Raw genomic sequence first — 21,702 nt, forward strand, 5'->3', positions numbered from 1 at the left:
ACTGTCACTGGCAAAAGATTTCTGAGGGAGAAAAGCCTTCCTCGTTCACCATAGTTGAAATTCCGATGTCTCAGGTTCCTCGACAGCTGCCCTAGCCTTTATGGTATCATTTGCGCGTTCTTCCGAGTTCTTCGCCTTGGTTTTTCTCGTTGCCGGCCCCTCGGGCTTGATTTCCCGAGGGTTGCCGTTTGTTTTCTCGTTCAACTTTGTCTTCTTGGTCCGGCGGCTTGCCCACTCTTGCGATCGCTTCAACTCAGCAGGAAAGTCCTGCAGTCGTGAACGTACCAGATCCAGAAACCTGTCCTTGACTATAAAATAAGACGGTATGCCTCCAATCTGACTGAGCTCGTAAAACACGTAGCAATTCTCCCACCAAGCATCGTCGCGGAAGAGATGTCTCAGTTGACAGCCGGGGCACACAGCCTTTCTCAGGGACGTCGATTCAGCCTTTTTGTTTGACGTGGGCGGCTTTTCCTTGACCAGCGTCTCAGGTTTTGGCGAATCCCTGGGTTTGGAGACGTTCTCCGGCAACGGCGAAGCGGCTTGTTGCTTCACTGATTTGACAGCTTGGTCAGGCGCGCCTGAGCTTTTATCAACTAGTTGGTCTTGCGCTGCGCGTTCCGACGCATTGTTTCCCTTCACGCCAGCGGGAGAGGCTGGAGAGGAACCCCCCTTAATGTGTCCGTTTGCAGGTGTAGGTGTGGCAACCTTGTTGTTGCGCTCTGTCACCGAGTCATTTTGAGCCGGCTTGTGAGTCGCGACCGTTTCGGAATTTTGCATCGTGTCTGGGACAAAAGACTTGTCCTCCTGCTTGCGTAGCTGGTACTTGAAATCTTCAACAATATCCAGGACTGTAGCTGCCGCACCATTGCCCTCTGCTTTCCGAGACCAAGCATCTGCAAAGGGTCTATCAAAAGCCTGGAGCGAACGAACGAGGTCCTTGACAGCTGTGGCCTCGTCAAAGCTGGGCGACTTCAAACGGTGCAGTTCAACTACTGCCAGGGTAACTGCCTCGATTAAATCCTGCTTGTCTTTCGTAGGCTGCTGCGTGTTGAGCTTTGCGTTTAATTTTCCTAGCGCTGCGGACGCTCTGTCTTCGTCTGAAGGGGGATTGATTCTCGCACGTAGAGACTGCACCATGGATCGGGGCGTGGCTGCGTTATCTAGCTTCAGATAGGCTTGATACTTTTCGGAAACGCTTCTGTAGATGATGCGGTAGAGTTTCTGAATGTCGTTTTTCTGCGAAGCGTGGCAATTTAGGCGAATGATGTACTGTGTTGCATCCATACGATAGCGCTCGTATGAAATGTCGTACTCGCGCATCAGGAGCGCGTAGTAGTTTCGTTCTCGCTCGACTCGCAAATCGTAGACTTTATCCGATTCATCCTGTTCTCTCACGGGAAGATGTTCCGGTTTCGGCTTCGAGGGCATGAATGGCATGAGCGGTTCCATGGGTTCGGTTCGGGAATCCGGGTCCACGTACTGCCAAATGTCCAGAGCTCTGGCAATGGCGCTCACATCATCAATCCAGGATGGCCAGTCCATCCGGTCGCGCAAGAAAACCATGGACTCGAACGGACCTTCGGGTGTCGAAACTGTGAGCTTCATGGTGATGATGGATACGACGATATTCGGTAAATGCCAATGAAGTTGCTACCAGAGGCTGCCAGATGGGGTTTGTAGGGTTGCAAAAAGTGCTCGAAATGGCTTCGAGTCCCTGAAATCTTGAGCCTACAATTAGAATCTGTTGAGAAGGGCGAGGTCGTCGTAGTAAGACCTCACGTCTTACCAAAAAAAAAAAAAAAAAAAAGAAGAGAAAAAAAAGAAGAAGAAAAACGAATCCACACCACTCCTGATAGTAAAACGGCCTGATTTATGACAAGGAAAACAAAAGCACAACTCCAATGTCGAAGGAAAAGCGGGATGAAGAAGTCATGTCTGGCAAACGAGCACCTTTTTTTTTGTGGGGGGGGGGGGGGGGGGGGGGGGAGGGGGGGCCGCCTTCACCTTCAGGCTTCGTAGTTATGTGCATCGGCGCAGTCTGGCCGGGCTGCCCGCGTGCCCTACCGGGCACAGGGGCAAAGGGGCAAAGGGGCCACATCGTGTGCAGCGGTGCGCGGCACATCCGTCGTAATGTGCCCAATTGGGCACCTTGCGATAGCGATTCCGACACCGTCACCTTATATTGAATTTACCCTTCTACTGACTTTATCCTTTGCATACTGCATTACTTTAGCAGGCGAAAATCTTTGACATTTCTTGTCTTATATTTATATATTCTTTGTGTGTTTAAAGCTTACTAAAGCGGTTTAATCTCTAACTCTAGCGATCTTAGAAAGTTCGCAATTTATATCTGCTAAAAACGCAGGTGTCATATAGCTCCCCGAAGTAGCTTGTCTAGTCTAGTCCGCTCCGTAACCATTAAAAGTATCAACCTTGTAGCGTTTATTGCAGCCTCTCACATCCCTATCGAACGAATCAATAAAACTTTGACTATATGCTTGCGAACCTGGATTGCCCCTAGCTGGGTTTGGGCAATCTGTGGTAGACGACGATTTCTTGGTCGGATCTCCGCTAGATGAACCATCTGCGTTTGGTGTCGCGGGGAAGTCATCCCGTAGAAACAACGGCGTATTCGGCCCTGAGGTGGCAGCTTGGCTTCCGTATAGCGGAAGGATAAGGTCTTCGAAAGGCATTTTTGTTGGTGTTACATCAAGGGGTACCCAGTTGTACGTAGGGTCGCGCGCGTGGTATCGTGTACCGTAGGGTCACCGGTCAAAGGTATGATTCTTCTTTGATTTATGACTAACTAAGAAAAGTAGGAAAAGGAAGCAAAAGAGGAATTACACGATGTGGCCTTTTTGTGCGTGTGCTGTAGTCACGTGCATCGGCGCGGTCGGGCCGGGCTGCCCGCGTGCCCTACCGGGCACAGGGGCAAAGGGGCAAAAGTGGCCACATCGTGCGCAACGGTGCGCGGCACATCCGTCGCGACAGACCGCCGGGGCACCTATCTTGTCGGGACAGGCCGCCGGGGCACCTATCTTGTCGTGACGGGCCGGGGCCTCTATCCTGTTGCGACAGGCCGCCGGGGCACCTATCTTTTGGTAGGATTAAGCCCTTTGTATTGCAAAGTCCCTAGGGGTTAGAGAGGCTTGTAAGGGTCTTTGTGAGGGCATTCGCATCATTCGCATTTCTTGTTCGGTATTACCGATGGGTAGTGAGGCTTTCCTGGTAGGGTTAAGCCGGGAAAGGAATACCTTGCGAGCAAGTTGCCGGGTTATTTCCTCTTGAGGCTATTGTGGATTTTGTTGCTATTGAAGGCATTCAAGTAGGGTTGGTGTTGTTGCAGAACCCGATGCTCCGATATATACGCCGCGTTCCCGCAAGGTTGAACGGAAATGCCGTAGGACCTGGGCGTTGATACGGTTAAATAGGTCCTCATTCCACTCGCTGCAATCCTCACGGAATTGTTCCCAAAGGTCATCATCCAGGTGGTTGTTTTCCTCGTAGGTATCTATCAGGAACGCGATACGGTTGTGTAGCTGTACATCCGTGGTATTATTAGGGTCGATAGGCTCTATCGCATTGGTCTAATTGTCGTTAAAGAGTGAGGCAAATCGTCGTATCCGGATAGGTAACTCTTGCGGTTGTTGTGATGAGGCCATGGTGTTGAGAAGGGGGGTTGTTCTTGTAAGGGGGCTTTTGACCGTAGCGGTAAAAGAAAGAAGGGGTAGAAAGAGGAAGAGGTCATAAATCGTTCTTCCTAGATGCTGAGGGTATCTTCAAAGATCGTGATATTCAGCGTATATTTCTTTCCTTATGATAGACGGGGGGAAGGAGAGGTCATAAATCGTTCTCCCTCTGGTTGATAGTGTATTCAGCCGTTCAAATGAGCTGTCTATCTTCCTTATTAGCGCAGCCTAGAAAAGCTAAACTGCCTCTTCGAAGTCAGTATCTTGCTGATCTGCGGTAAACCTTCTTAGCAGGATAGTAAAGATTTTACACCCTGTGAGTGGTGCTGTTACCACCACTGATCAGTGTTGATATAAACTCGGTATACCCAGTTGTCCGTAGGGTCGCGCGCGTGGTATCATGTACCGGGTGATCACCAAGCAAAGGTATTATATTACTTTGCTAATGACTGTCTATCAAAGGAGGAAAAAGGAGGCAAAAGGAAGGAATTACACGATGTGGCCTCTTTTGTGCGCGTGCCGTAGTCACGTGTATCGGCGAGGTCGGGCCGGGCTGCCCGCGTGCCCTACCGGGCACAGGGGCACAGGGGCAAAAGTGGCCACATCGTGCGCAGCGGCTGCGCGGCACATCCGTCGCAATATGCCCAATTGGGCACCTTGCGACAGCGATTCCGACAGATAAGATACAATGCCCTGAACTGGGCTATAATCTGTCGAGCGTATTCGTAGTTAACTTCTTTTATATTTGGGGGGGCTACCATTGATGCGATGTCCTCTTCATCTTGTTGTTTATTTGGCGAGGCGGAACTAGTAGAGCGTCGTTTGAGTGATTGGGTTCTACTTCCTGCTTTAATAGTCTTTCTAAAAGGCATTATTGCGATTCGAGGATCAGACGATGGTTTCTTTGGCAGTAGATACTGAGGTTCAGGGCGACGAGTTGGGCGAGCAATACGAGTTGCGCATTAAGCTGGAGAGTTAGTAAAATATAGGCGAAGTCGCTGCCGCAAGACAAACTCACCTTTCAAATGAGTATTTAATGGTGAATTAGAAGGTAGATTGTATAGAGACAAATGGCGCACAAGATGATATCGTATAATAGCTTTTCCTTAGGCTTCGGGACCCGTAAGACTGGGGACCCGTATATCTCGATGTTTATTTGTTATTAAGCGAGGAGACTTAGATAACGAAGTATCCTGAGCAACTAACCTAAAGGCAATGGCATTCTATGGGTCTTTTTCCTGTGTCTGAGTGTCGTTATTGCATATTGCATCAGATAGCTTAAAGCAGAGACGAAGTTTATTAATAATATCGCCGAAGGTAAGGAATCCATCCTTGCGGCTCTGAAAAATACCAGAAAAATGAAATGCGTTAGTATCTGCTAGGAAATATACATTCCAGCTATATGCGTGCATTTTCGGCGTTACTGCTGCACTCGATATTGCTGAAATAGTTGATGATGGTTGGTTTTGTTTCGCGTAAAATTAAAGCCCAAATGATTTAGTAATAGTTTGTTTTGTTTTGCGCAAAATTAAAGCCCGATCCTAAAGATGTTTATCGATAAGTTATCACCGATAAGCGTCTGACCGAGCAACAACGGCCTAAAACAGCCCGTTTGATGCGACCCGGCTGACCCACCTGAGGTACCTTGTGACGTACCTTGGTTAGGAAGTAACCAATCCTGGAGCGCAGAACATATTAGGTGCTGTAGCCTGTTACAGTACATGTGGTCGGCCCTGAGTCGGAGCGAAGTTCACAGCCGCACGTAGCGTGATTCGCCAATTCACCTCAGCAACTTACCTAAAGTAGTCCGTGTGCCTGGTGCACCCTTCAATGCAAGGTCCTCGATACCTTGGGTACTTGCCCACGGCAGGTGGGCCTGCTCTTTCCTTTGGTACACCTATGTACCTCTCAATCCAGCATTTCTTCTCAAGCGCTATACTTTGCCATGTCATGTTCGATCCAGAATTTCGATCCGAAACCTCAACAGGAACTCGTCATGTGCCCAACCTCTGAAGCGCCCACGACCACCTCGCCCCCAGCCAAGCGCGTCAAGACGGATTCATCGACCATGGAAGCCCCCCCCGCCCTCCAAGTCAAGAAGCTTTCCGAAAAGGCTCGCCTGCCTACCCGCGGCTCCGCCTTCGCTGCCGGATACGACGTCTATGCCTCCAAGGAGACTATTGTCCCCGCAAGAGGGAAAGTCCTGGTTGACACAGACATTAGCATTGCCGTGCCTGCGGGAACTTGTACGTCTAGCGCGAGAACGCAACATACGCAAACTATCTCCGAGAGGAGAACGCAACATGCACGTACGGAGTACACTTGCGCTAACCCTGGCGTAGACGGCCGCATTGCCCCCCGCTCGGGGCTTGCATCCAAGCACTTCATCGACACAGGTGCCGGCGTCATTGACGCTGATTACCGCGGGCAAGTAAAGATTTTGCTGTTCAACCACGCCGAGACCGACTTTGAGGTCAAGGAGGGCGATCGCGTGGCCCAGCTCATCATTGAACGCATCTACACCCCCGAGGTTGTCGAGGTGCAGGAGTTGGAGGAGACGGTGCGCGGAGCAGGTGGTTTTGGCAGCACTGGTGGGTTCGCTATCAACGGCGCTCAAGTATGATTCCTGGTTGAGAAATTTGTTGAAACCTGTATAGAGAGGTATTTTGGATGACGGAGCAAGGTGGCGGCTATCTGGAAATCTTTGCGGCTACTCTTTTGATGTCCCTTGATTTGATCATGTCACGAAACCAAAGCGCTTCCCTGATTGGAAACAAAAGGCGGCATGAAGAAACGCAGGCCACAAGGACTGTCCCAGTTGTCCAGCCCAATGATCCGGGCTTCCGAGATTGTCGACACATCCAGTGAAGTGTGAAGTGTGTCTCGAGCACTACAAATACTTCAAGTATGGGACTGACATGCCAAATAGGGTAGGGCATTCTGGCCACGACGAAAGTGTGACCTTTGACCTTTTTGTTGTATTCAGGCTCACTACCTGTCAAACATCCCGTGCTCTAAACTGAACCCTGGGATCTTGCAAACTTGGCAGATTTTGCACCAGCCTCAGCTCTGATGCCTTGGACTTGATTTGCTGCTCCCCCTTGCCACTCGCTCTGTCCTCTTCCGCCAGGCTTGCTCTCGTTCGATCCATCACGGCCTGCATGTCGTCCCGCGTCTTTGTCAGCACCTCATGCATGCTAGCCAGAACCTTTTCCGTCGCCCGCGCCAGAGGCAGTTCTGTAGGGGCGACGGAATCGTCGCTCAGCCAGCTGGCGCGATCTACCAGTCCCGGCACGCGCCCAACTGCTTCCCGCATGCGGGCGGTAATCAAGGCCCCGAACATGTCACCGGTACCGCAGAAGTAGCAGTCGATGGAGGGGAACGTGATTTGGAAGAGGCGCGAGTTCCCGGCCGAAGTCATGCTGGAGCCAACGACTGACGAATGGGAAGGTGGTTGACCCGATGGGGAGAAGTTGACGGACGTGATGACGACATGGGGAACGCGGTACTTTTCATGGAGGGCTTGTATGGCTGCTTTCAGGCTGGCCATGCCCACAATCTTCAGGTCTGAGAGAAGCCTAATTTTGCCGGTCAGTTACAAGGACTCGCCGGTTGGGATGCAGCCTGCCGCGGGAAATGCCATGCGTACTCGGCCTCGAACTGGTTGGGCAGGATCAAATCGGCAAATTGGATCAGCCCCTTGTAAGCCGGCACCACATCTTCTTCCACGTAAATCTTGCCGTTGTCGCCCATGACGGGGTCCAGAACCCAGAAGAAACCACTCGGCGAACGCTTATTCTTCTCCTTTAGTTCCTTGGCGATGTCGCCGACGGCCACTACAGCTTCCGCCCCGGGAATGTATCCCGAGAGCATCATGTCGAAGTCGTCAAGGTACGACTGTCGCAGCCCATCGTAGAGGTCTGTAACCTCCTGCGCAGAGACCTTTGTGCCTGTCCATTGCCTGTAGCCTGTGTGGTTGCCTTTTTATTTTTTTTTCATTTTTTTTTTCGGTTCATATCCTGGGTTAGGGTCTGGTCTACCGCCGACAACGTCAGGGATCAGGGGGGAAAAGCTGATGAGCATACTAAACTGGACAGTATTCAACGCAGCGACGTCGTAGCCAAGGGATTGAAGAGTAAACACTGCGATTTTGTTTCCGACGTATCTGATCGAAGCGATTAATGTTCGGCGTTTAACCATGTTGGAACCCATTTCATGCCGCTCCGCGGCCGCAAGCCCCGTGGTCTCAATCTTTTTTGGGTTTGATGCAGCCAGCAAGACGAAAAGTACATACCCCGAAACTACCTATATTTCATGGATCAGCAAGAGGGAAGCACAGGATTGATAGCTTTCTCTTCTGAGCGACAGCCACAGACAGGAAGTAGCTGCTTACGTGACTTGCCACAGCAAGCACCCTCGTGGCTTGATCAGGCATTTTCCAGCAATCAAAAGCCGGCCCAAGTCGATGACTCTTGTCAACAACTGCCCGCTGCACAGGCTGGAGAAGGAGGCTGCGGGGGGGGGGGGGGGGGGGGGGGGGGGGGGGGATGAAAAGAACGAGAATGATGAGCAAAGCCGAAGCGAGTGTGACGGGCGCGCGGGGTTCTGGTAGCTGAGAAATTCCAAGTCTAGACCAGACCGCAGACCGCTCCTCCAAGTTGGTCTTTTGCGCGAGTGGCCTCTCGACTGTTTCGCGCTTCGGAAAAGGTGTGAGCCAGCCCTTCGTATCGGTTTTTCCGGGAACGGCGTAACCTCTTTTTCTGAATAGGGGCAGTAGCAGGCAAGGTTGGAATGTTGCGACTTGCAACTAGCTGAGCAAGCGAATTTGATTTGACACCCCACCCCATGCCCATGCGACCAGACACCTACCATGCACGAAGTACCTAAGGTACCGAGGCGTAGGTACGTACCTCTAAGCTGACATATCGGGCGGGGCCCCTGGTAACCAACCACCAGAGACGGTATGCAGTACGGAGTACTCCGTACTTTAGAGATATCGGTCGGTACTTGAACTCGACATGTCGGTACTACGGAATACAGATTGGGGACGCCTTTTATCGCAGTGTTGTATGAAGCCAATTACACCGCACCTTGTGTGGCGTCACATTTTGGTGCAAACACCTTTTCTATCAAGCCCGTTGCAAGTTTCCGTCTTCAAGGTGCCTTGATATTAAACGTAAAAACAACCCGAAAAGTAGAGGCAGAGGCTGCAACACGACAATCAACATGCTTCGAAACATGGTGCAACTCATCATCGGTTGAGGGGCGGGCGCAACCTCAAACGCCCAAACTACCTAACCTAACCTACCTAAATCAAGGTAGCTAACGAGCTATAGTCAACCAAGCACCGCATTGCGCATCTGATGGCGAATCCAACAACCCGTGGGTGGCCACCATTCGAAACTCGGCAATATTGAACCCAGTAGTAGTTCGCGCTCACCTGTCCGTCGTCCTCGATACGTGCTCCCCAGAGCGGCCCTAACCCGCGACGGGGCCAATATCCAGCTCTCCGTCATATGCGCCAGCATACAGACATGTTACCAGATAGCATTGTCCCTTCTACGGAATCTTTCTCCCACCGCCTGTTTCGCCAAGTTTTTGGATTTGCTTTGTTTCACGTTTGCGCTTTATTTAGTCCTCGTCACCAATCTGTATTTGTAAGGGTCAGTACAAGTACAGGAAGCCATGACGCCACGAGCGCCAGCAAAGTCTTGTGCGGGTCGCAGGTCCCCATACCTTGGGTGCCAGGTAGTAGCGCAAGTAACTGCTTCCAGAGACGATGTACTCGACCAGCAAGGGGACCTCGCTTGACAGGCAAATCTTCACCTGGGACGACAAGGCCGCGGCCTTGCAGAAATTGACGAGGTACTTGAGCGAGAAAGTCAATGAGACGGGTTCCGCAAGCTCAATGTCTATGTTGAGCTCAGGCTTCTCGACATTGGTGTGGCTACGCAACGTGACAGAGCCATTGCCAATGTCGCCGTTGCAGGCGAACTTGACGCCGTCTTTGTTGGCCTCGATGTTGACTATCATGAACATGCTCGTCAATCAAAAGCCTCCAAACCAGATGGGGCAAAACCACTCTGAATTCCAAGGGGAAGAGTAGAGAGGAAGGACAAAAAAAAAAGGGGGGGGGGGGGCAGGCAGAGGTCGGGAGCAGCAATAAGCGCGAAAGTGTCGTACCTGACTCAGACATGGCGATTAAATCGGTACAGATTCGTCGAAACTCTGCGGATGGCATAGAAATGGTGGCCGCATACTCAGTCTGCGGAATTCCTAGATGCTCCTGGTCGATATCCATAAGTTTCAGATCGTACTCGCTGACCCTATCGTTCTCGCTGCTCTCAAACAAAAGATTCAGGACATCAGGAGCATCCTCGGCCTTGAGCGTGACAATGTCATCGTTCTGAGCAGCGCGAAGCACCTTGGTAAGGGAGGTCAAGTTGACACCGAGGGCGATGTTGCGATCACATCGGTAAGGGACGAAGCTTTCTGCTTTGAGCAGCATTGAAACCAGGGCGACATGGGAGTTATCCATGGCCTGGAGCGCGATGCCTGAGTCATTGCAGTCAAAATTGCAGTCCTGGACTAGGTCTTTGATGGCATCGACAACCTGGCAACGAATTTTTCGCGTTCAGTCGGCCTGTCAATGGAACAAGAAGGAACTGCAGGAAGGGTACTGTGGGGGGGGGTGGTGTCATACTTTCTTCAAAATGTTGGCTTGTTCGAGCCGTGCTTCCAGCATATCTACCATGGCTGTTAGCAGATTGAACTGTAGATGGCATGCTCGATCGAGGCTTTGACTAGGGACGCGGCAGAAACCAACAACGTACTGGGCTGATCTAGGCGTGGACGGAGAAGATGATTGAATTGGGCGCTGAGAAATTGCAAGAGTCTCGAAACAAAAGAAGAGGAGGTCTCAGACAGCTCGAGGTGCAGCAGTGACTAGTGACGGATGGTATTGCGGGAAAGAAGACCAAGCGACACGAGTGTGATGTGCGGGAGGCGAAAGAATGGATCCTTTGCAAAAGTCGACGAGGTGCGCGAGTGGCGAGGCGGGCAAAGCACTTAACGCGCGGGGCGCCAAAGGCAAGACGCGTCTTGGCGGGGTTGGCGCACTGCACTGACGCCAACCAAGCTGAAGGGCGCGTGGGGCAGCAATATACCTAAGAGGTATGTATTCACCTGTGGACAAAGTACCTCCTAGGTGGACTTGGAAGCCACTCCTACCTGATTTCTTTTCATGGCGGCTCGACTGTTTCCTCCTCGTCCGCACATGATTTATCCGCCTGGCCTCCCAGAATATCAGTTGGTTTCACCCCTTACTAAACATACAACCTCGATAGGTACTCGTTGGCTGTAAAATGCGTCTTGCAATGTTCCTACAGAGACAGCAAGGACAGGAAAAGCAGGGAAACAAAGAAAATAGAAATCTATGAATTAAGATACAAGTGACTGTGAAATAAAAAAGTATTCCCAAGTACACAGTTTGTGAAGAAGAAGAGCAAGAAGAAAAAGAAGAAAAGACTCATCTAAAGCTCAGAATCCAAGATGATGCGATATACGTCAGATTCGAACATCGAATCTTGAAACACCAAAAACGCCCCGCTGTACCAGCTTGTAAAACCAAATGATGCCACCGCAAGGGGGTGGCAGAGAGGGCCAAAAAAAAAAAAAAAAAAAAAAAAAAAAGAGGAAAATAAAAGAACGCGGCGTCTTCAAACACCCGCCCCACGTCAAAAGAAAAACTAAAAACGAAAAACAAAAAAAAAAAAACCCAAGGGAAGCTTGTTATATACGAAGGGCATTGTGCTACATGCTCTCCTCACAAGGAGATTATTCCTCCCTGCGACGGGGGAGCACTCACAGGAGCCTTGGGTCGTAAATGAATGACGGCTTCCAGCTCGCGCAGCATGCCCTGTGTTGCATCCAACTGTTTCCGAGCTTGTTCCTTTTGCTCCCTCTCCTCCTTCATCTTGACGATCCTCTCCTCTCTGGTGAGCAAGCTTCTTGGCCTTGGTCGCGCAACTGCTTCAAAAACCTCGGGCATATCTGGCTCAACCGGCTCGCTCCCTTCCGAGGTCGTCGGGGATTCACCCGTAAGCGCCAGCAGCGCGTCCGCGGCGGTCCCTTCGCCGACAGTGGTCATGCCGCTGAGCGAGCTTCGTGGTGACAGGAGCGTGCTCATGGACGACAGTCTCTTTTCGTTCCTGTCGATTCCCAGTGCCAGGGCAGCCTTGCCCTCTTCCCATGCTGACATGAGTTCCTTGAGGTCGACGCCGATAGATTCGTACTGCGTTACTAGGTTGGGCACAAGCTCGCAAATGTCGTTCGAGTCATCCAGTGCTCGGTCAGACTCTTCTCGTAGTAAATGAAGCTTGGCCTGCAAGCCTCTAATCCCCGTAGACAGCGAATTGAGTTTTCGTAATTGCGAGCGCCAGCGCTCCCGGCCTGGCGTCAAGGGTATCTTGGGAGTGCACGGCACGGGAAACGCTGCAATACGGTTCAGTCAGTGTCAGAAACGAAACCTCCATCGATTCCGCGAAAAGCGAAGCAATGCATAAAAAGCGACAGGGAGTAAAGGGAGGGGAGCCTTACTTTCCGCTTCGCACAGAATGCTTTGGAGCCCTTGGTAGGCTCCGTTGGTGGACTCATTCAAGCCTCGAAGCACTTCGACAGCTGTGGTCCAACGAAGCAAGTCGGGCCCTTCCCCGTTCGCGTCCAGAGCAAGCAAGGCGCAGAGAAGCATTTTGCGGGTGGTGTGAAACCGTGCGGCCAGGACCTTCAGTGTTCTTAGCGACTCCGAGTCCTCAAATTCAGTCTCGCTAAATCCCAGCCGGGCATCAGAAGCATCCACGTCATTGATGTCGTACATGTCGTAGTACTTTTCTAGCTCCGCCCGCTCAGCAAAACCTTCGATCAGATTGGACCTTTGATTGTAGCAAGTGAGCACATCTGCGAGGGTATTTCTCAATGCTTTGCGGAGACGAATGCATTTCCTGGCTTGGTTTCGATCCTCTAATCTGCTAATGGGAGGCAGGGGGGCACTTCTACAAAGAGTGTTAGAGATTCTCAAAAAAAAAAAAAAAAAAAAGAATGAAACATGCAAAAAAAGCAAATAGAAAAATCCAAATTGGGGCAAATATCTGTCACTAGAAAGAACAAGTCACTCACACGCGGTACCCGCGCGAGACAAGCTCTACCTCCTGAACCAATGATAATGTAGCGTCGGTAGCGCTATCAAGGTTATTGGAATTGGAGACAAACAGAGCAATCTCTGATAAAGACTGGTCCCGTCTGTAGCGAAGCCACCGCCTGCGGATATGTATCTGGCCAAGCAAGGACGCAGCTGCCAAAATAATCAGGAGAAAGGCCAGTCGTTTACGAGTCACATGCGAAGGCCCATTTCCAAGAAACCAACTGAGGATCACAGCGATGGCAAGGGCGACAAGTATCGAAGCAACGACCCCTTCCGTAGACAAGAGAGACTGGTGTTTTTCGTGGGCATGAGCTACACTGGGCATGTGCGAGGCGAGTGGGCGGTAGCCAAATATCGACGTGCCGCTCAGTAGCTGAGACGCAATGATTGTGTATCGGAACTGTTCGAGAAACTTGGCATTGTCGGAACGGTCGATGCTTGCGACAACAGCAGCCTAGCCAAGGGAAAGAGAACAGAAATACAGTAGCAACGTCAGCCAGGCAATGAGATCACCGAAGCCTGGGTCGACAGATAAAGCCTTACCGAGCAACTTCTCCTGATGGCTTGCAGCGTGGTCGATGGTTTCGGCACACCGGTCTGCGACGTAGCGGGAGGTTTACCCCGAAACCTGGTCTTCACCATTGGACGACCCGTGGGTGCAAAGGACGAAGGACTTGAGGGAGGTGAGGGATCGGATCGTGTGGACGAGAGGCGAGGAGATGAGCTGTCCATAGCTGCCCAGTCTGCTTCTGAACCGCTGGCGCCATCTTGGGAGTATATTAGTTTCCAGGTTGTGTAACAGCGGACCCCCCCAGCCCAAGGAAGGAGTCGCTTCTAAATTGCGTACCTTTCAGATAGTCGGCTAAAGGCGACTCTTGATATACAACAGGCTCCATCAACGATATTGCATGTAATAAAAGACGCCGCAGAAGCAGTCGAAGTGGAGAGCCATGGGGCGACGCACTGTCAGCGAGCACAAAACCAGGCAAATGTGTAATAATAGTAACAATAGTAATAATGATAATAAGAGAAGGAAAAGAAAGACCAAAACAAAAACAAAGGGGAAAAAAAAAAGTGTGTTGTATCTCTTGGATCAAGTGTTGCGCGCGACGAGGCGACACAACACGACACGACGCTCAGGGGATGGTTGATGTGTCGGTGCAAGGAACTGGAATCTTGCGAGATGACGCTGGTCAGTTACCTGGGACGCGCTGCCAGGTGGCCTGGACATGGAAGTACCTCACGTGTTAGCCACGGGGGTTCGTCTCCCCGTCACTTGGTCACTTGGTCACCCCTCCCAACCCCAAGTCTACCTGCATGACCATCGAGCATATCGGAACAATGGCTTGCTTGTATTGATTGATTGGTAACTAGCAGCTGTTCCTGCCTCGACCCTGCCTCGACCCTGCCTCGACCCTGCCTCATCTATCCGTTTGACCCATCCCATGGCTGCAAGTCTCGAGCCCGTGCTGTGTGTACTCTGGAGAGACGAGACGGCAGCCATATCGTCCCGAGCTTGATCTGATCGTCCCGAGTTTGATCTGATCGTCCCGAGTTTGATCTGATTGTCCCGAGTTTGATCTGATCACCCCGAGTTCGAATCACCTTGCCTGGCTGGTTGCCCAACATGACTCTTGCTGGCTACTGACTGCTGGTCTTGCCACTACTGGTGCCGTTGGCTTCCTCGGCGGCTTCCTCCTCTTTATCGCGAGCAAATGCTGCTATGATGGCCTTGCCCTCTTCCGCGTCCTCGTCAACCCACGGCTTCAGGCCCATGGATATCATAAAATTGGTCCAGCCACCGTATGCCTTGCAAATCTCGCGCTCCGTCTTGCTCAGCATGGGCTCTTCAAGGCTCGATCATTAGCCACCATTTAACCAACCCATGGCCCGCCTCTTTACGCGAAAGGGGAGAACGCTTCCACCTACGAAGACAATCGAATTGGCCCCCCATATTGGAATCACAACCGACTCGCGGCCTGGATCACGATACAAGCGTGACGAAACAGCTTTCAGGAACTTGGGTCAAGATATGGCGAGCCCGGGTTCTGCGTCGCGGCGCCTAGTCTTTGCTTTGGTAGGCGAGACTACTAGGTTTTGTTGAATGTGAATACGATGCAAGGAAAACAATGAATGACTCGTTCCGTTCTGACAAGGAAGCGCAATATAGCTACCTACCTACCTATCTATCTACCTTGTCTATCTACCTCCTAAATAGCGTCTGGTGCTTCTGCCTGGCATGCGAGGCTGCAACTTGGCCTACTCTAGCAGGCTAACAAGCCACTCGGTTAGTAGTAACATGCGGCTTTGCTCAAAGAAGTGCATAGCAAACCAAACGAGTCTGGTCCTTTACAGGTCTGCGCGCCGTGACGTTCTTCTCTTGTGGTTGATATAGGTACCTGCACACCTAGTTACAGTTAGGTAAATACCTTGGTTATATGTTGTGGAGCAAAGAGCCACGTAAACATGACGCAGTCGCCTGGCCAATCGACCTGATGCTACGAACGTCAACACCTGGTGAGGCACGATTTGCTAGCGGTTTGGCGGCCACGTACGTCACTTTTATTGCAGCAAAGACCAGACCACCCAAGGCCAGCTTCGCATCAGGCTAACAACTCCCCAACGCGCAGCCATTGTTTCACGGATGGCGCATCATATTGCAGCATGTCTTCTTCATGCTCTTCTTAAAAGCAAAGCGTATCTGGTCAGACAGGGCTGAGGATGGAAAGTCGAGCCTTCCTACAGCTATGGTGGCAACAACCAACTAGTCTAGTCCGGCGGACTCCTCACATACCCATCGCATCGCATCGCCTATCATCAATGGGTGCGATAATTCAACCCCCCCGCTGGTGAAATCATGGCGTCTAGTTGCGCGTCAGCAATCTCCTTTTTTTTTTCTGCGGTGTCAAAGCGCAAGTCTCGGGCTTCGCGTAATGCCGCTTGCCGCATCTCGGCTATGCACAGCGCTCGTCAAACGCTGAAGAATAGAATCGACCCAATGAGAGACGTCGCTCTGCATGATTCTCCGATAAAGCGCAGCGTGCATGTCCCGGCGCACCTCTGCAGTCATGCCCAGCGCTTTGTGGATCTGTTCAGCAACCCCAACCGTGTTCCAGGGGTTGATGTGTATTGCTTCCTCCAGGTTGCTGGCCGTGCCGCTGAACTCGGATATAATGGTGCATCCATGTGCGTTTTGCTGACAGACCACGTATTCCAAACTCGTCGTGCTCATGCCATCCCGTATGCTGGTGAAGAGGGCAACGTCGCCTGATCGCAAGAGCGCGAAATAGTCGTCTGTGGAGAGGCTCTGGGCATGCAGCCGGATCGGCATGTGATCCAATGAGCCGTGTTTGCAGTTGATCTCGTTGACAAGCGCATTGACGCTGCTGGCGTACCGACTTTCCTCGCCGTCGTCGTCTTCTATGGTCGTTTGACCGATGACCTGCAACAGCACGACTCCATCTTGCCACTCTGGGTACATTTGAAGGAAACGGTCGAAAGCGATGAGCTTCTTGTCGACGCCCCCCAGCCTGTCGATGGGGTCATAGGCCACAATAATTTTCTTTCCTGCGTACATTCTTCTCAGCATCGAGTATTTTTCAGTAACGGAGGCTGACCAAGCCAGCAAAAGTATGTTGGGCACGTTTATTCCCGCTGGAGTGATGTCCAGCTGAACACGCCTTGTAGGCATGTAGACTGCCTTGCTGCTGGCCTGCAAGCCCAATATCCTCGAGCATGAATTTGCAAAGTGTTGGGCGTAATCAAACGACTGAAAAGCGATGAGATCCGACCCCAGAACACCTTGCAGAATTTGCTTGCGCCTTGCCAAGCACCGAACTAGCTCGCTGGACGGGAACGGCGTGTGTAGGAAGAAAGCCACGCGTATGTCGTGGTGTCGCTGGCGAAGGAGCTCGGGTAACAGCATCAGGTAGTAATCATGAACCAGCACGACGTCTCCGGGACGGTACACTTCGCTTATCTTGTCTGCGAACGCTTGGTTCATCCGGCAATAGTCAGTCCACCTGAATGCTTCTTTGTAGCCATCCGTAGGAGGGTGCTGCTTGTAATGGAGCAAGGAGCACAGATCGTGCTCGGCATACCGCCGCCATCTGGACTGGTCTCGCAGGGTGACCCCCCTTTCTGACGCATTGCCGTCATCGTGAAGCCAGATTGGGACAATCTTTAGTTTATCCTCACGCAACTGGCGTTCCAGGCGCATCTGATCTTCAGCAGTTATATGGACTTCGCTCGACTTGAGCTCGGTAGGGACGTGCGGGCTCCCGACGAGTGATATGGACGTTGAAGTTGGGATTACCGCCGGGCGAGTATCCGGCTCCAGCCGATGAGCGGCTGCAGAACTGGGGTGAATCTCACCCGTCCATGCTACCACGGTGTGATCCCAGGGACTGTCGTCTGAGAGGTAATGCAAGGCATCCAACAGTGCCGAACGCTGGGAGCAACGACGTAATTCCTAAATTCCGGATTAAGGTTGAGTCCTCAACAACTACACACGGCTCCACGATGCTCTCTCACCCAGTCACAACCTTGGTTGTATTCCAAAGTATGTGGCATCGCAAACGTGGCCGAAATGACTCTACTCGTAAATGGAATTCCCCCGTTCCATGTGCCGTTTGACGCGTCTTCCGCCGGTTCTTGGGCGTTTGGGCCAAAGTAACCCTTGTCGTAAGTTCCCAAGGCCACGCCCGGCGTGACGGGGACTTGTATCACGGATTCGCGTTTGTGGGGAGGTAGCAGATGAGCTTCACTGGCTTCACTGTCATCAAAGCCATTTTGGACATGAGTTGGTGTCGTCTATTGGCATACCTCATCCCTGGTCAGCAAAATCAAGGGTGCGTTGCGTGTCTGCGCTATGTACTTACCATGATCCTCCGTAGGGCTTGCGCAGAAAGTATCTAGGTAGTCGACCTGGGAGAGCGTTTCCTCGGATCAAGGCCAAATCATTATTAAATGAGGATGGGTCTAAGAGGCAATGATATGGGCACGCAGTCTTTCTATGCGCCAGGTCCAGAGCAGTGACCGCTTGATGAGCTAGAGCCAGTCATCACTTCCATCAGAAATGACTGATTACTCCATTCAAACAGGATGATGTCACGGTCAAGTTCGTAAAGGACCAGGTCCGGCGACGGGGAAATTGACCGAAAGCCTGCTGAATCAGGCCCCCAGGCCCACTTTGTATCACCCAAGCCTTCAGATGACAGAAATGATCCGATCGACGCAAGGAGTTGGTCTGTGGAGGACGAGGCCATGGTCCCGGATCCTGTCCGAATGTGGCGATTGGCGATTGATATGGCAGAATCCTCGCCGAGGGATAGCCAAGCCAAAAGAGGCCCCATTATCAATGGCACCTTCAAGATCTACAGGGAGTCCTCAGAATAAACGAGGAGAAAGTTGCACGAATGGAACCCGATGACAAAGTTGACAAGGCCGCAATGCAAGCTCAGCCAAGCCGGAGTATTTTCGGCCGAAAACCAGGGCCTTGGCTGCGCACGTGCACGGTCCAGGTCTGACGAATGAAAGTTGTGGGACGACGTCGAAACCTCCGGGCTCCAGAGCACACCCATCTGCCGACCATCTCCTGGGGGCCGTTGGAAGGCTAGAGAGAGCGCTTTTAGACTGCGGGTTCTTGATATAGAAAATGCCGAATTTTCATTGTCTCTAACTTTTCTGCTCTAACTTTAATGGCATCTGCGAGCCGCCAGAGCTTCTGACTCGATAATGAAGAAGAGCTTGCTGCATACCACTCAGGTACCTGCACTGTGTAGAGTAGCATGGCATGCTTATCGATAACGCGCCTTCTTTTTTTTTGGCATGCATCCCCGTTCCCGGTCTACGGATACTTCCGTACCGACCGACTGACCAACCAAGACGCAATCAATCGCAAAAACAGTTTCAGTGCCATCGCGTTGCTCAGAGCCTCCGCCCAGCCTCTTCATCGCCCATCAATTGATCGATATCGATGCATCCATAGGCTACGCCCACGGCTCGTGTCTACGGTTTCAACCCGTGAAAGAAAAAAAAAAAAAAACCCCTCGTCGAACCAATGCCGACCCGTCCCCCGGCATCATGCCGGCCAACCCCTTCCCGACGAGCTGTCCATGTGTCCAGCTTTGGCGCCTGGATCACCGAAGCGATGCTTGTGCAAGCCATTGATCAATACCTTCGATGTAGCAGTGGAGGAGCATGTCGCCGCATCAACTCGCATGCAGGACCGCTTGAAAGCCGGCGCCGGGCGGCAAAGCGGCGCATGACGGGGCTGATGCCGACCTCTCAGCCGTTCCCGACCCTCTGGCAATACGACGTTGGTCCCAGGACTCCGAAATGGGAAGCTCCCACTAGTCCAGAGCGTAGGCGGCAGAAAAGGGAGCTGTCCAGGCCGGGCTTTGTCAACAAAATTGTCGGCTGGCTAGATAGCTCGGGTCCCGCCCGCGAGTCTACCATTGAGCCTCTAGCGCTCCCGTTGCAATCCGACTCGACGCAGACCAAAGCTCCCGCCTGGGATTCAACTCTCGGGTCCGTAACCCTTCAACAGCCAACAGTCCAGAAAGTCGCGGCGAGTCCAGACTTTCCAGAGGAAATACTTTCATTACGCACCGGCATTCTGAATCTGGAGCTAGCGGACTACGATGATCTCTTCACACTAGGCAAGAACTGCATGGCCTCTCTTCGAAAAAGCATCGTACTAGGGGCCTTGTCCGTCGAGGGCTTAAAAATCGCTCTAGACCCTTTGGACGAACCTTCCAAAGACCGCTTTCCGAACGTCGACGTGGCCAACAAAATGTGCGCCATGATTCGCCGTGGAATCCTACATGCCATGTCTGACGCCTGGCGGAATGATCCGGCCGCTGTACCTGGCACCCTATGGCTTGCTTTCACGGAATCCATCCTCAGCGACAAGAGTCACTGGCAAGATGCTCAGCTGTTTTGGAGGTTGATGGACGTCTTGCCCGCAGCACTCAAGGACGCGGTGTCCTTTCAACATGTGCAAAAAATATCATGCGCCTTCGTCTTTGCGCAAGCCAACCGGCACAACGTGTTTGCCCACTGGGGGGCTCGAGCAGCCAGGTTCAGCCAGGCTCTTCAAAACCTAGATCAGGAAATGCGCAATGAACTTGACGGCCGGATGGAAAAGTTTGTCGAAAAACAGAGCCGCCCTTCGAAAATCGCCGACCGGGTGCGCTTCTCATGGCTCACCGTCAAGGCATACGGCAGTGCGGATCTGACGACCCGGGACTTTGTGGCGACGTATTACAGATGCACCGGGCCAGAGTATCGGTTGGGCAGCATGCAGCGATGGCAAGTCCTCGTCGCCAGATTAGCTGCGATCGGGGCTCTGGACCCGAAGATATGCGAGGGGCTTCTCTCGAGAGACTGCACCTCGGTGCGTGAACGATGGTCGCAGCTTTTGGAGACAATCATGCAATCCGATGCTCGCGATGCCGGATTTCGAGAGCTCTGCGCCTTCTTGACCGGGATCGGGGAGTTTGCCGCTTCCGTGCGGCCCTTGACATTCCCACCGGCTGCCTCGGACGCGTTGGCGGCCGTCGTGTCAGCGTTGGACGACCACAAGCAAGCTCTCGAGCTGTTTTACTGGGCCGACCGAAAACCTAGGCGGAACCCATGGATGCCTGTGCTGCCTTGGTCGGTGTGGCCCAAACACGTCGAGAAGATCATCAAGGACCCAGCGCTGGATCCCGCAATCATCTGGCAAGTCCTCAAGCTGACATACGTACGGCCAGGCTTGAAGGACGACGAGGAGGCGTTTGAAGAGGAGACGCGGGCAAAGTCTCGGCTGCTGGACCAGATGGGTCTATGGTTCGTAGAGGCAGACCATCTCAGCGATCGCCAAGTCTTGCGGAGCATCCAGCGGTGCATCAACCAGCAGCGCGCATTGACAAAGGCCGTCTCGCCAAAGAGCCTCGCCCACGTCCTGCAAGTTCTTTGCCGAGACTTGGAAAAGGGCCAGCACGGGCGTCCCGCTCGTGTGATGTGGCTGCTCGGAATGGTTGCTCAGAATCAGGGTCAGCAGCAGGCCGAGCAAACTGCGCTTGCAATTGAGGGCTGGCAGGACGCGATGGACAAGTCTTGTCTTCGGACGCATTGATACATGCCGGGTAGGGCCCTTTTTTCTTTTTTTTTTTCTGTTTGTTTTATTTCTTTCTTTTTAAATGGCAATGAGTAGTAAAGATGGATTGCTGGGGCCAATAGCACGCGAGCCTGTGTCCTTTCAATCCACAAGAACATGACGTGGTTCATTCATCCGTCATTATTGCGAATCAACATTACAAGGGGGCCTCTTCTTCGCGTGAAAGATGACCAACTACACGAGCCAGGTGGACTGTAGTCAAAGCAACACCAACTGAACCTGTAAACAGTCAAATAGATTCTCGATTGAAATAGATTCTTGAATGAGAAATAAAAAGGAAAATGAATAGCTCAGTTCCTCACTAATGGAATCAAATAACCCAGAGCGTTGAAGGAGAAGAAAAACTCGCTAAACACACAAGAGAACTACATATATCGACAAGGTAGAATCTCGACAAAGGTAAAATCCGAAACAAACCACAAACAACTCGCAGGATATCGTAACTCGAAAGAAACATCGAGAGTCAACAAGCAAAAGAAATCAGATAAAAGACCCCCGTCACCCAAGCCTATACCTAGAACCCCCCTTTTTTTTTACATCGTCCCATATACATCAATGTGCCCATTGTCCACACCCGAATGTCCCTAGTAAATAAATGCATACATAGATCGTGAAAGCAATGCAAGAATAATAAATAATAAGAAAAA

The 21,702-nt window shown here is 51.9% G+C and overlaps 8 protein-coding genes across 8 annotated transcripts; 2 read left to right on the forward strand and 6 right to left on the reverse strand.

Annotated features, from left to right (window-relative positions):
• Positions 1-45: 45 nt before the first annotated feature.
• On the reverse strand, positions 46-1,608 carry UV8b_02579 (uncharacterized protein; the record flags this gene model as incomplete). The annotated part of the gene is made up of 1 exon (XM_043140077.1): positions 46-1,608. One exon carries the CDS (start codon positions 1,606-1,608, stop codon positions 46-48), a length of 1,563 nt encoding a protein of 520 aa, XP_042996011.1.
• Positions 1,609-5,637: 4,029 nt separating this feature from the next.
• UV8b_02580 (uncharacterized protein) lies at positions 5,638-6,315 on the forward strand (the record flags this gene model as incomplete). The annotated part of the gene is made up of 2 exons (XM_043140078.1): positions 5,638-5,938; positions 6,035-6,315. The coding sequence occupies 2 exons, from the start codon at positions 5,638-5,640 to the stop codon at positions 6,313-6,315; spliced, it is 582 nt and encodes a 193-aa protein (XP_042996012.1).
• A 375-nt stretch (positions 6,316-6,690) lies between these two features.
• On the reverse strand, positions 6,691-8,127 carry UV8b_02581 (uncharacterized protein; the record flags this gene model as incomplete). Its single annotated transcript, XM_043140079.1, has 5 exons — positions 6,691-7,270; positions 7,342-7,672; positions 7,778-7,857; positions 7,987-7,997; positions 8,086-8,127. The coding sequence occupies 5 exons, from the start codon at positions 8,125-8,127 to the stop codon at positions 6,691-6,693; spliced, it is 1,044 nt and encodes a 347-aa protein (XP_042996013.1).
• Positions 8,128-9,323: 1,196 nt separating this feature from the next.
• UV8b_02582 (uncharacterized protein) lies at positions 9,324-10,446 on the reverse strand (the record flags this gene model as incomplete). Its single annotated transcript, XM_043140080.1, has 4 exons — positions 9,324-9,341; positions 9,429-9,718; positions 9,876-10,305; positions 10,396-10,446. 4 exons carry the CDS (start codon positions 10,444-10,446, stop codon positions 9,324-9,326), a joined length of 789 nt encoding a protein of 262 aa, XP_042996014.1.
• A 1,071-nt stretch (positions 10,447-11,517) lies between these two features.
• On the reverse strand, positions 11,518-13,787 carry UV8b_02583 (uncharacterized protein; the record flags this gene model as incomplete). Its single annotated transcript, XM_043140081.1, has 5 exons — positions 11,518-12,185; positions 12,291-12,742; positions 12,867-13,345; positions 13,435-13,658; positions 13,739-13,787. 5 exons carry the CDS (start codon positions 13,785-13,787, stop codon positions 11,518-11,520), a joined length of 1,872 nt encoding a protein of 623 aa, XP_042996015.1.
• Positions 13,788-14,532: 745 nt separating this feature from the next.
• On the reverse strand, positions 14,533-14,845 carry UV8b_02584 (uncharacterized protein; the record flags this gene model as incomplete). The annotated part of the gene is made up of 2 exons (XM_043140082.1): positions 14,533-14,738; positions 14,821-14,845. 2 exons carry the CDS (start codon positions 14,843-14,845, stop codon positions 14,533-14,535), a joined length of 231 nt encoding a protein of 76 aa, XP_042996016.1.
• A 951-nt stretch (positions 14,846-15,796) lies between these two features.
• UV8b_02585 (uncharacterized protein) lies at positions 15,797-17,774 on the reverse strand (the record flags this gene model as incomplete). Its single annotated transcript, XM_043140083.1, has 3 exons — positions 15,797-17,362; positions 17,425-17,703; positions 17,772-17,774. The coding sequence occupies 3 exons, from the start codon at positions 17,772-17,774 to the stop codon at positions 15,797-15,799; spliced, it is 1,848 nt and encodes a 615-aa protein (XP_042996017.1).
• A 1,178-nt stretch (positions 17,775-18,952) lies between these two features.
• On the forward strand, positions 18,953-21,013 carry UV8b_02586 (uncharacterized protein; the record flags this gene model as incomplete). The annotated part of the gene is made up of 1 exon (XM_043140084.1): positions 18,953-21,013. The coding sequence occupies one exon, from the start codon at positions 18,953-18,955 to the stop codon at positions 21,011-21,013; it is 2,061 nt and encodes a 686-aa protein (XP_042996018.1).
• Between the last annotated feature and the right edge of the window lie 689 nt (positions 21,014-21,702).

The sequence above is a fragment of the Ustilaginoidea virens genome, chromosome 2, assembly GCF_000687475.1.
Source record: "Ustilaginoidea virens chromosome 2, complete sequence".
In the NCBI taxonomy this organism is placed as follows: domain Eukaryota; kingdom Fungi; phylum Ascomycota; class Sordariomycetes; order Hypocreales; family Clavicipitaceae; genus Ustilaginoidea; species Ustilaginoidea virens.